The 13,757-nt window shown below is 40.4% G+C and overlaps 1 protein-coding gene across 2 annotated transcripts in view; it reads right to left on the reverse strand.

Moving 5' to 3' along the window:
• Nucleotides 1-13,757, reverse strand: part of LOC145981756 (uncharacterized) — a 242,044-nt gene that overhangs the window by 40,594 nt on the left and 187,693 nt on the right. For both annotated transcript variants that reach the window (XM_083115165.1, XM_083115164.1), the window contains one exon: nucleotides 3,919-4,001. In XM_083115165.1, coding sequence (XP_082971291.1) covers nucleotides 3,919-3,963 — 45 coding nt within the window. In that variant the 5' untranslated portion in view covers nucleotides 3,964-4,001. The remainder of the gene's footprint in view (nucleotides 1-3,918; nucleotides 4,002-13,757) is intronic.

A 13,757-nucleotide genomic window follows, 5' to 3' on the forward strand; every position in this document is an offset into this window, starting at 1 on the left:
ACACCCCCCCCCCCGAAATTAATTTCTAAACACGTGCCTGTCTTTCAGAGACTTTAAATGCCTTTCTTGTATAGACAATATTAAGAGCGGCTGCTGTTCTACCAAGGAAAGAAAAACCCTGTAGCGCTGTTGTCGAGAAAGTGGAGATGCAGCCACTTGATCTTGCCCCGTGTTGCCAAATTGTTGGAAATTTTCCAACACCTCATGGTCACCTTTATGCAGTGGAAAGTGTTTGTATCTTCCTGAAGGGGAAAGCCACACACAGCAGAAGTAAGGATGGAAGATATATCTGTACGGCAACATGGGGGCAGAAGGGGAACATTTTTTCTGTGGTGATTGCGAGGGAAGTAAAAAAAATGACTGTCCACTTTGATTCGCTAGTTGGTCGCGGTCCTTCCCTTCTTGGTACGACTGCATGTTCCAATGCATTGTCTTCAAGTAAAAGTGTGTTGTCATTTTACTTTCATAGATCCATTTAAATATGTATAGAAATAAAAAATATCTATATTCAGGAGTACTTACTATCGGGTGATTCCCTCGCTAGAGGCCCCAAACTTTTATCTATAAAACTGCCATTTACTTACAGTTTGTCTTGAAATTTTGTACGCACATACCTTGAACAATATAAAACAGGATCTAACCCCTCGCAATAGGTTTGGACTATTCCAGTGGCCTTCATTTGTTTTGTTCCGCGACAATACATCTTGGTAGTGTTGGCTCGAATGTATATTGATTACAATGTACACAATCGAAGAGCGTGTGTTCCTCGTTCGTAAATATTGGCAAATTGGTTCATTTAAAGCATGTCAAAGGGCATTTCAGACTGAATTTGGTGTGAGACGTGTACCTTCAAAGTGTTGTATCCGGCAACTGGTAAGAAAGTTAGAGACAACGGGAAGTCTTGTCACACAGCCAGGGCCTGCTCTACCGTTGCAACACGTGCATTTGCACGGGGCGAAAAGCTCAAGGGGGCGGCAAAATTTATAAAAAATGGAAACTGCATTATTTGAGGCAGTTTGGTCTTCTTGGGGCGGAGAAAATTCAAATTAAATCCATTGGCATATGCAGTATAAAGCAGAAACGGATAAGAATATCAAAGAGTAACTGCAAAAGAAAGCGGTGCAGCAGGTATTGTTGTTTTATACGTGAAAATGGTATGCAACGTATACTGTGCGTGTGCGGTGCCAAGTTACATTACAACACTATCTATTGTTTGATCGCACGCCAGTCCGCCACTCCTCCCTGTTATCGAGGTTTGAGTTAAACTGAATTGTTGCATTCGGTAGTCGGAAATAGAGCTGCATTGTTCTTTGGCGTGTTGATCGCGAAAGGTTGTGATGATAGGTATTACCGAATCGCGCAAGACGCAATAGTGAGTACGAATAACCGCTGTTTTTGTCGTTGCTGGTTGCACCTCATTTACGATCTTGACGGTGTAACGAGAGTGCAGTTAGTGTATGTCGTGTGTGAGAACGCGCGCGCGTTTGAGTGTGACAATGTATTGAGACACTTGTGTATTTGTGCTGTCATTAAAACAACCGGTTTGTCAAGTCGTCGTCATGAGATTTAAAAATTATTTGTTGCATTTGTAATTGTAAACTAAGGTATGTCTGATAAAATGAAAAAAAAAAAACTCTCGGATGCAGAATAAACGCAAACTAGAAAAAGAGCGCAATATAGAAAAACAAAGTGGAGCTTTGCACAAATTTCTGAAACTTGAGTCAAGCGATGTAGTGAAAGCCGAAGAATTCGAAACCGGTGATTCTGAACTCGTGGTGAGCGTAGTTTTTCGAAACTGAAGCTTATTAAAACTTATTTACGTTCCACAATGGGCGAATCGCGGTTAGAAGGACTTGCCATGATCTCAATTGAACATGAAATTGGTTAAAAATTAGACTATGGTTCTGTTATTCGCGACTTTGCAAATAGAAGAGCTAGAAAAGTTCATTTGTAGGCTCTCCAACTTAAGGGGGGAAAGGTATAAAGTGAATAGTGTAATCATGAAGAAATCGTGGTTTACGAGGCGTACATAATTGTACATACATAGTTTATTGTAAATAGTGATGAAGTGAAGATATGTTACTTCATGTACAACGTTCTGTAAAATGTACATAATTATGTACAGTCTAAATAGTCATGAAGAAATAGTGAAACAAAACAGGAGAGCTGAGAGTTCTGCACGTCGGCAGTGAGTAAATGCAATAGATATTTTATTATTATTAGGCTTAAATATATATTATTTTTTTATTTATGAATAACTTATCTTCTCACATTATGTATTCTTTCATTTTATTACGTTAAAAATTGGTTATACCATGTGAAATTGCCACGGATAAGAAGCTTAGTTGTTCATACATTACGTTTTCTTTGTACGTATTTTGGGGTGGGGCGACAAGAAGTAAAATTACACAGGACGGCAAAATTCCTAGGGCAGGGACTGCACACAGCATTCAGGAGGCCGGAAAATGTCTGAAGAGACAATACAGGATGTAAAGGAGCGATTACTGGCATCACCATCAAAATCATTGCAACCGACTTCTTTGTTTGGGGCTTATTGAAGATAAAAGTATACAGAAATAAACCCTGCACAATCCCAGCCCTGAAAGAAGCTATACTTCAAGAAATTGAAATCATTACCGACGCCACTTTAAGAAAAGTATTCCAGAATTTGGAGAGTCGTGTACAAGTGTGCTTGCATGTGGAAGGGCACTATTTTTAGCATCGGATATGAGCATATCCTGCTTTACATTGTTGAAGGTATGTGCATATAAATTTTCAATACAAACTTTAAATAAATGGCAGTTTTATAGACAAAAATTTGGGAACTCTAGCGAGGAAATCACCCTGTATTTACAGTATTAGGATGAGATTTGTATTTCAACAGAATCTAAGAACTAAATATATGTGCAATTAAGATTTTGTTTGTCTCGAAACATTTGAGTTAAGAAACACATGGGTATCCCGGGAATATTAATAGACGCCATACTGCAACAAATACATGTGAATATTTTCAAATCCTATTTATGAGTTTATCCAGTTTCTGTCAGTAGTATCACTGACATGATACAAGTTAAATTACATTTTAAAGTAGTGTGCTGCCATCTATTGTTATTTTCTGCAGTAGTTATCTGTAAGTCTTCGTTGCGTGTTACGGATGGATCATTTCAGTGTTCACTATCATATTATTGTTCGACCAGGAAAAGTAAAACGATAAACAGGTATAATATATGTTCCAAATTACGCTCTGGGTTTCATTCAGATCAGTGTATCGTCTGTATGCGCTTGGTTGTTTATTATTACTTGCTCTTTTGCCACGGTAAACGTTGCTACAGTTCTTTGAGAACTTCCTACTAGTGTTGCGTTGGGCGATCATCCAGACGATTTATCGCGATATTGAAAAAAATATCGTCCAAGCGATATCTACCAGACGATATATCGTCACGATATTTTAGCGATATATATCGTTTCGGCGATATATCGTCACGATATTTGGCGTTATATATCGTATTGGCGATATATTGTCGCGATATTTTTGCGATATATATCGTGATGGCGATATATCGTCGCGATATTTTTGCGATATATTGTCACGATATTTGGCGATATATATCGTGTTGGCGATATATCGTGTTGGCGATGTATCGTGTTGGTATATATTGATATGGAAAAAATGCCGTATTGTCTGTGACGATATCTTTTTGACGATATATTGCAATATCAAATTTCCGATAAGTCCAGCCCTACTTCCTACAAAGGATTAGTCGTGGGAATGGACGCCAGAGCCTCGTTGACCTGCAGAAATGAAATTTACCGTGGTGTACTAAGTGTAAGCGAGGTTGACATTTGGGTGCTTACACCAGAAATAAGAAACTAAAGAAGTGGTAATATTTTGTTTCTTAAGAAAGATAGTGAACTTACCCCGGCTAGTAGGAGGCTAGCGATGAGGAGTTTTGGCAGCAGCATTGTCCCACTGCTGTGGCGCCGTCAGTCCTTCCAACCTCCTGGAAAATCACAAAAGAAGCACAAGGTCAGTTGAAACGTGTCTTTCGGAACAAGATGTACAACAAACATATACCAATCATCAATCAAAAGTAGTCGTCGCCTTGTAATAAAGAGGTCCCCGGTGGAGGCACATATTGCTTTGGATCCCACTTTAAACTGTAGGTGCAGTCCCAATTAGCCGGTCTATCAGAACACATTAACGTTTGTTTTAAGTCCACTTATGCACAGATAGAAAAATCAGGACTGTTCATAAGTGGACTGGACCTACAGTTTAAAGTGTGATCCGAACCACTATGTGCCTCCACCGGGTATCGAACCCGGGACTCCTTGACATTTCCACTACACCACCGGGGAGCTGTATTTCCCTCTTATCTTAGTGGAGTTTCCAAGGGGGAGTTGGTGGAGGTCTTAACTCCCATATTTAGCCCAGTATTACTAAAAATAACACCAAATGCAGTAAAAATGGCAAAATAGAGAAAGGACTAAGAAAAAAGAAGGCATAATACCCCCCCCCCTCCATTCGTCCCATATACGGCCAAGTCGCCCACCATTATGAAAATCCTGCACACGCCTCGCCACTGTTAATTTAAATTTGCGTAGTATGTATTGTATTGTAACACAATTTTTACAGTTCAAGAAATAATATTTTCACTAGAACAATATTACACAAATTATGTACTATATAGTAATACCTAGACAATTTCGAGTCACACTATACACATATACCAACGTTGAAATTTGTTCCTCGTTAAACTTTCAGTGCATTTTCAAATGACATTAAGTGCACATATACCTCGAATAGTGATGTTTTAAATTTAGTACAAATGTCATTGGATCGTGATGACAAAATGAAGTAATTCTTGGTCCATGACATTTGTTAAAAAAATACTTGTTCCCCAAAATGGTACAAAATCTAAACTGTAGCTTTGGATTTGTAGTTGTATTTTTATTATTTAACGTCGCTTTACTCCTAGTGTTCGCTAATCGCGTCGATGAGGATGAATGGTGGAACTGATGAAGGTATGACCATTTCCTGTCGTACAGGATTTTGTGTATCACGCATGCGCGAGAGGTTGCCTGTTTTTATTGTACCAGAGTCAAGCGAAGGAAATAGTTCGGTACGAAGACTGCGACGTGAAAGGTTATTACTTCAAGTGTTGTTTGTGCGTTTGCCGAAATGTAAGTGTATGTTGTATGAAAGCGAGCTATTACGTATATCTTACTTAAACTGTATTTTTTATTGTATAACCGGAAATGTGTTTGACAGCTTCAGGCAGTGAGGTATTAACAATAAAATATCCAATCTATTTGTTCGCGATTGTAGTCGTCATCCAGGAGATTTGAAATATATATTTCGATTGTTGAAACATTGTAATATTAGCGAAGGCCTCACATCTTACGACAGGATTCTATAAAATTTCAAACACGCATATCTCTGTTAGTATTGAAGATACAGAAGTGATTTTACACTCAATGGAATCAGGTCGACGCTCTTTATCTGCTCATCCAAAAAAATTAATCCATGTGTAATATTCATGCTTAGTTACCATGGAAACTCTCTTAAAGGGACACTCACAAAGAGCACCAATATCCAGGCCGAGATTCTAACTCGGAACGATAGCTTTTACGTTGCTACAAAATATATCTACTTTATTTTTAAAACTGTTATGCATTCATTACTTAGTAATAATAATAACCTGTGACACAACAGCACATTGAGAACAAAGGCGCCTATTTCACGACTGCTGGCCTCACTCCCACCTGATCCTGAACACACACTCACCTGAGGTGGGAGATCATCCAAACATTTACGGGATGGCGTGTGGTCAGCACGACGAATACCAAGTCGTTGTTGTAGGTTTTCTATCACCGTGTTAAGTTACTAATTCGTAGCTCCCCATTTTTCTCACGATGTTGAGTGGCCATCGGTCCCATACACAGGTAGAAATCTCAGGAGAAAAGTTGTTACGATCTTCCCAAGGAGACCCAACGCCGGACACAGGGACTTACACCCTCCAAATGAAAAATATTGGATAAAGCTCTGACCTCATGTAACATTCCGGTTAGCTTTGCGATTGCGATGTATAATGTATGAAAGGCACACTGAGTTACGCCATCTATGGTAAGTGCACTGTGTTTACAATTGGAACAACGAAAATATTCTTCCATACGCGTCCTGTATGCGCTATAAAGTATATATTTATGCAGTGCCATTGATTTGTACCTAATACCTTTTTATAGGAAACGTTATTCCTCTCGGTTGAATAGTTATCCTCTTTCAAAAACGTGAGGTGATGCATAGTTTACATCTCACTCGGCCGCCATTATATGTGCACTCGTGACCTAGAGGTCGCTTCTGATTGGTTACGCTACGAAAAATGCTACGGAAATAGGACCTATTCTACCCTTGAAAATGCCATACGATTGCATTTTGATCATGGCATAGATGTTAAGAAAAGTGCTACGGAAAATGTTTTCGTCTAAAGAGGGCCTAATGTAATTTGTCAGCGTGTCGTGGTTGGCAATACCCGGCTCCAAACTCCATCCAGACCAGCAAATGCATCACAGTTGTTTCACTGGAACGAGAATTCAGCAAGATTACATCCTGACAATTTTGGCTCGGCAGATTCAGCAAGTGATGCGTGCAAGCCTCCGCCCAGAGCGGCAACATGCGATCGTCCGTCGAGGAATCAAAGCTCTCTCTCTCTCTCTCTCGTGCATGCGAGATGGAAATTATCACCTGCCACGGAGCGGGGGAGCGTGACCGCCATGGAGAGACCGGGAGCATCTTCATCACGATCGATGCTATCGCCGACGTTTCTTACGAGCTCCGTGACGTCACGGGCCCTTATCCTGGCTGCCGAGCCTCGGGAGGCGATCGGCAAAAAACGCTTCCGCAATTATTGCCGGTTGTCATCGGATGGGTTAATTGGACCACAGGGTTTGTGTGAATCTCCTTCTTCTCTTTCAGATTGCCTTTTCTTTCGTCTTCTTTAAGCTTCTTCTGCCTCTCTTAGAATATAATACAGTAAAACCTCGTTAATGCGAAATAATGGGGGGATAAGTTGACCGGTTTAACGAAAGTCAGGATTAACTGAAATAACCTAAAAGAACAGTAGAAAGTGCATTAAAACTCCGTTTATAGCAACAAAACACGTTTATTATGGTGTATTTAAAGGTCATAGGCCTAAGTACACTATACAGTACAGTAAAATGTAAAGCAATACTCTACATACAATGGAGTACGTACTACATACGCGATACCCATATTATGATGTGCGATTGTTGACTTATAGCCACATTTAAACCTTGCATTCTTTCTTTCTTCTTTTTTTGCCATTTGCCTGTCCGGATTAACGAGGTTTTACTGTATACTGTTTCTAAATTACCTGTAAATATTGAGATTTAATGGCCGAGATTAGAACCAGTGTTCTAAGGCACTTAGAACCGCAAGGCAAACTTTGAGTTTGTTCTTTTAAGGCCGTTTTATACACAGAAAGGATAATCGGGACTGGACCTACAGTATGAAGTTGGATCCGAACCACTATGTGCCTCCACCGGGTAGTTTATTTTACCGACTGCCAGTAGCGGCGATTGGGAGGACAATTTACTTTTCATTGGTATACATGGCTTAGGATTAAGAAGCCATAGCGTAATAATCCACAAACAATTGATACAAAAGAACTTCCAAATCTCAGACAGTAGCTGTCATTTTCCAGACAGGAACTTGACAATCAGGAATGCAGTGTCAAGCATTACCTAAGCTCTTCCTGGTCACCAACGGTGTAAACATGTAACAGGTGAAATCCAGGGAGAGGCTACAAGTGACTGACTCCGCATTGCTTAGTAAAATCCATCACAATAAATATCTGGGGGATTGGAGGTCATTAGTCAGTTCTGAGCTATCAGTCAGAGGATGCAGAATTACGATCAAGAAGTCTAATGGAAGGAGAGTGAAGTCTGGGCATTCAGACTAGCACCACAAACGGACACCTCGTTTATTAACCAGTCCGTAGTTCGACACCACGAGGGAGCACTTCAACACAGTAAGAGGCATGTGTTTCCATTCACCATGCTGATCCAGTCTTAGAAGGTGTTTGTTTGCCCATTCATATGTGTGTTTGTCACCCCTGGCACGTTATCTTAAAGCTTCCTATGAGCAGCGAGTATGCCATCGTCGAGGATGAGTGATGAATGAGCTACGCCATCCAGATTCGATCCCAGTTCCTTTAGGAACGTTACGTGGTGGAGGCGCCGGGCATCGAACCCGGGTCAACTGCTTGGAAGGCAACTATACTCACCACTACACCACGTCGTTACGATAGTGTGGGGGCAAAACTGGCAAAAAGTGGAGTGCAACTGCCCACGCCGCCGCCACTGTTAACTGATAACTAAAGTGTGTCCGGCTTAAAAGTATAATAAAAGAAAAATTAATAACTTGTAAATTTATTAAGATATTTCCGTACAGTTTTCTTCTACCTATAGAGTAACTCAAAAAGTTTTTTTGCACACCTAATTTACCTCGATATGTGCACCATTACAGTGGAATCCTGATAATTCGAATCTCAACATTTCGAATTCCTTGATAAGTCGAATTTTTTGTAATCCCCTTGAATTGTCCATAACACTCAATACTAATTTTAGCTCAACAACTCGAATAAAACCTTGATAAGACGAATTTTTGTACAGTTTATGGGATGCCGTTCGAGCTCAATAACACAAAGGTAGAGTATGAAAAGCCTCTGTGAGTCGAAGTTCAATTCTAATCACCTCTATAACTCGAAGTTTTAGTCGCACGGACCTTAGTAAGTCGACTTTAGACCTCTATAACTCGAAGTCGGCGATTTTGGCCCTCAATAACTCGAACCTTGGTAAGTCGAAATCTTTGATACCTCGATTTGTTTTCTTTTCCCAAGGTTCCACTGTAGTAGCACGACAGATGTCCAACCTATATTCAAGCCCCGCGCAAGTACACTTGAGACTTTACAACCCCCCCCCCCCCAAAAGAAAAAAATCAATCGGAGTAATGTCTGTAGTAGTCTCCAGTGTACGAAACACGAGATCCTGACCTTCCTGATCTACGACGCTGCATCCGGAATGTGACGCCAATAATGCTGTTCAACATATGCTTGAATATAGGTTGGACATCTGTCATGTTACTAATGGTGTAGATATCGAGGTAAATTAGGCGTGTAAAAAATTCAGTTACTCTATAGGTAGAAGAAAACTGTACGGAAATATCTTAATAAACTTACAAGTTATTAATTTTTCGTTTATTGTACTTTTAAGCCGGACACACTCCAAAAAACCTATCTCCCAAAATGAAGTAAGAAATACGCCACCTTAGCGGACATCTTCCCCAAAGCAAAAAGCTTCATTATTATCATCAAAGTTTCTTGTTTGACGCTTCTTATCGACTGCGAGGCCTAAAAACCCAACAAAAAATTTTCATCCTGAATATAAGCAACCATGCAGCACAGGTTCACAATTGCCACCAACGAATTGGCTTTGTAAATTACAAAATAATATATGATTCATTGATTAATTTAGTGTTTAAAGTTCACTTTATGCACAGTAAGGCTAATCGGGACTGGACCTACAGTTAAAAGTGGGATCCGAACCACTATGTGCCTCCACCAGGTATCGAACCCGGAACCCCTTGATTCCAAGGCGACGACACTACCACTGCACCATCGGGGAAGCCAAAATAATATATGGCTTACGTGTAAATAATCACGTAGATATCCGCTTGGTATGTCTGAAGAATTAAAGCAAGTTTGATTTTAGTAAATTTTTAATATCATGCCAGAGTCTACAACGAGACCGAGAGTGTCTCGACAAGTTTCGAAAGGCCTCGCCTCGTTCTCAGCTCTATTTGTACCACCCTTCCCGGTACTATCCCTAATGAAATAGGTGTCGGTTGGCCTACTTTTCGTTACATAGTTCCATCTGTCCATGAATCGTCTTCGGGGGTGTGTGGCTTGATGAGTGTCAACAACCTCAGTTGCGAAGTAAAAGCTGTAGGGGTAACATCGCCCTTCGGTTACCACGTTGCCAAACGTACGTCTGTTCTTTTCAGTTGTTTCTTATTAGCTTGTTTGTGTGGTGTTTGGGTGCTTTGTGCACTAACTTTCCGTGCTCTGTTTACTATTGTACAACTTTTATCCAGTACCGGCGCTGATCAACTCTCTCTCGTTTCACAGTACGTTTGTATCTCCCGCCAGCAACGTTCGGGTGCCTTGTACCACGAAAATGCCCGATGTCAGTCGAAGATATTTCAACTGATCGCTGATTTGTTGTTTCCCAGCCGCCAGCAGGAAATACGACCAGTGTATTTGAAGTTAATTTAGCGACATAGGCGCCGACTCCATGGGGCTTTGGGGGGCTCGAGCCCCCCCAATGTTATCGATGTGGGGGCAGAGCCCCCCAAATAATTTTGCTTAAGATGATCTAATGTATTATTTTGCTTCTCTTGTAAAGTTTACTCTGAATTCGGCCACATGAACTTAACTTTAAATACACATTTGAAATGTTCTAGACCATCAACTTTGGGTGCTGAGACCGCTAAACCATCAACTTTGGGGGGCTATGACCAGAGACAGCAAAACACATGACTTATTACTATATACTAAGTATATAATTATGAGTATTGTTAACATTTTTACTAAAAAGAGTTTCAAAAGAAGATGTGCATGAACTAGGAGAGTTCGGGCTACAAATGGCTCTCACATGACATTTAGAACGAGATCATTGATACTTATATTAGGGAGATCTGTTTTGCGCTCCGAGGTAGCAGATATTAAGTCGGGAATATTTTGCTATTATGGTTGACGAAACTTGTGACATTCCATCCGTGAACAATTGACATTTTGTATTCGAACTGCAAATGAAAATTCCGAACACTGAGGCTAAAACTTAAAAAGGGAGGGAGTGAGTCATTGGTTAATTTGTTTCAGTGATGATCAGAGGCCCCCCCAATAATTTTGACAAGTCGGCGCCACTGCTTAGCGATGTAAATTTTGAAACAATTCGCTTGAGATCACAAATATTAAGCATGAGAACACCAGATTGAATCGTTCATAGGCTAATCGGGACTGGACCTACAGTATAAAGTGGGATCCGAACCACTGTGCAATGTCTCCACCGGGTAAGGAATAGTGTTGCCCACGAGACGAGACTTTGGCCTGTCTCGTCTCGTGGAGTCTCGTGGAGTCTCGTGGAAATGCTGTCTCGTCTCGAAAATATTCGTTTGTCTTATGGCACATGGTCAATCTCGTCTCGTCTCGAATTTTTAAAAGCCTGTCCCGTCTCGTCCCGTGGGCAACACTAGTAAGGAACCGTACAGATTGAAGAATCCAATGTTTACGATGTAAGGTGTGACGTAACATGTATGTAATGTAAGCAGTGGTGGTATTTGCACAAAGAATACGTCATCATAGGTAGGTAACGAGGTGAGTGGAGGTCCGTGTCCTTCTTGGCACATTTGTATCTCTTTAATTCTCGCCGAGTATTTGCTTAACGGGCCGTACGTAAGAGCTACCTTGTCACACGGGAACCAAGTCCAGGACAAGGTAGGCGAGGAACTGGTTATTCGCACGACTCTCTCGGATGTATTTGGCACTGGAATGCTTGCTGACACTGCGTGCAGGTTATGCCAGAGACGGAGTGGTTTGATTTATAAACAGAAACACGCCTTTCGATGCTCGTTTATTGAGGATGCCGTTGACAGTTTTCGGTTCGGTCTAGTTGACGCAAGGACATATTTAGGGGGACAGACAGCTCCCCCCCCCCTTCCCGAAAGACTTACCAATTACAAATATTAAATAATGAAAACATACGTGTTTAGCATTTGTTGCACAATCCAGGGATATTCATTTCCGACCAACTTCTGTCAAGGATTATATTGGGATCATACGGCTTTGAATGACAATACAAAAGAAGATTTATGCACGCTAGTAGCTATAATAATGTGTATAAAATATAAACTAGAAACTTTACTTCCGTCATCTGAATCTAACATCCTTTTTTGTTATTCAATAAATATTCAATAATTATCTATTTAACATTGATTTCCTTCCCAGGGCAGTTGTTTTTACACTAATTTTGGGGATCTTAAACTAACTACTTCTAAGTTATATAATGAATATGTGCTGGTATATCTCATTTCTTATACCGTCTCTTTAACTATTCATGTAATAATAACAATCCAATATTAATTATTATATATATTTAATTATTAATTAATTCATTCATTCATTCATCTTTTTCTGCCCTTGGGCAGGTCTTTCCTTGCAACCTCCATGCTGTTCGATGTTCAGTTGCAAGTTTTCTCGGGAAAATAGATGCGGTAGTTTCCCATTACTTTCCGCATCCCACTCTCTCTTTCGCATCTTAGAAAGATCTAAGATCCCAAGGGCCCCAGCAAGGAGATGAGGAGAGTGGATTTAACTTCATTGGGCCCTCCGGACTTCACCGAAATTCACCGCACCAAACGCAAAGCTAATGCAATTACAATTTGTTTATTTAAATACCTATAAGCATTTACATTATTACTGAGACACCTGGTGCGGACCCAGCGCGCTACGACAATAGGGGCCCCGAGTTCGAGTCACGGCCTCGGCATGGGTGTGAGTGGCCCTTCAACAATTTCATCATATCATCAAATATCCTCATCTTCACGATTAGCCACAAGTGGCAGAAAGGCGAAGTATAATAAACCAAATCTATCAATCAATTGCCGCGCGTTCATCAGAAAATATCAAACAAGTCTTATGTTCAACATGCAATCTGATTATGGCTTCCTGCGCTGAAAGTTGATAGTAGATACAGGGTGATCAAAAAGTATGGAGACACCCGAATAAAAGGTGAATGACATACTGTTCCGCAAGATAATAATAATGTAATGTACAGTATAATAAAGCCATTTCTATTTTTCAAAGCTTCTTATGGTGGGTTTAAAGTATGTAATGTATCAGAACTGCAATGGTTTATATCTCTTTTACATAAAAAAATCAATTCAATTCAATATCTCGAAATGTACGTAATTTGGTACACGTTCACAGAAAGAATAGAGTTTTCGTTCCCCACCTTCAAACATATTCGCCGAATGCTGGAATGAAAAAGACAAGCTAGCCCTTCAAGATATCTATCACTTGTAAGAATTTCAACCCAATATCTCTATATTTTGGGCAGTTGCTCGTCAGGTTAAGGTTTAGATCCAGTAGGAATTTCCTTCGCCCACAATTCACAGCATCTATGTAGGAGGGGCGGCATCTTTACTTTGGGATAGGGGCGGCAACATTTTAAATCCGGCCCTGATCATGGTGATTAAAGTGGCGACAAGGCCCGCTTGCCAATTTTAGTTCAGTAATTCTGGATTGATTTGAAGTTGCTAGGTAAATACCGACATTTTTGAAGCTCTTACCGGGGATTGAACTCAGAACCGTTAGCACCAAAGCGAGAGCGCTAACCATTACGTTACGCGGGAGCTCGTGTAGACTAGGCGGAGGTTTGAGAGTGTTAAAAATAGACAAAATATGTACACACACGCACACACACACACACACAGAAAATTTCGAAAGAAACAATATTCCTGTTCTAAATTTCGAGATTAATATGTATCACATGGTCAGAAGGGCATCTGCAATTTTTCTTTGCTAAAAATCATCCTCCACATCGAGATAGATTTTAATGGGAATCACTAGAATGAAAAGTCAGCTGTCGGTACCACTGTACTGTATTTGAAATTTCTGTAT

This window comes from Lepisma saccharinum, chromosome 30 (assembly GCF_977018435.1).
Source record: "Lepisma saccharinum chromosome 30, izLepSacc3.1, whole genome shotgun sequence".
In the NCBI taxonomy this organism is placed as follows: domain Eukaryota; kingdom Metazoa; phylum Arthropoda; class Insecta; order Zygentoma; family Lepismatidae; genus Lepisma; species Lepisma saccharinum.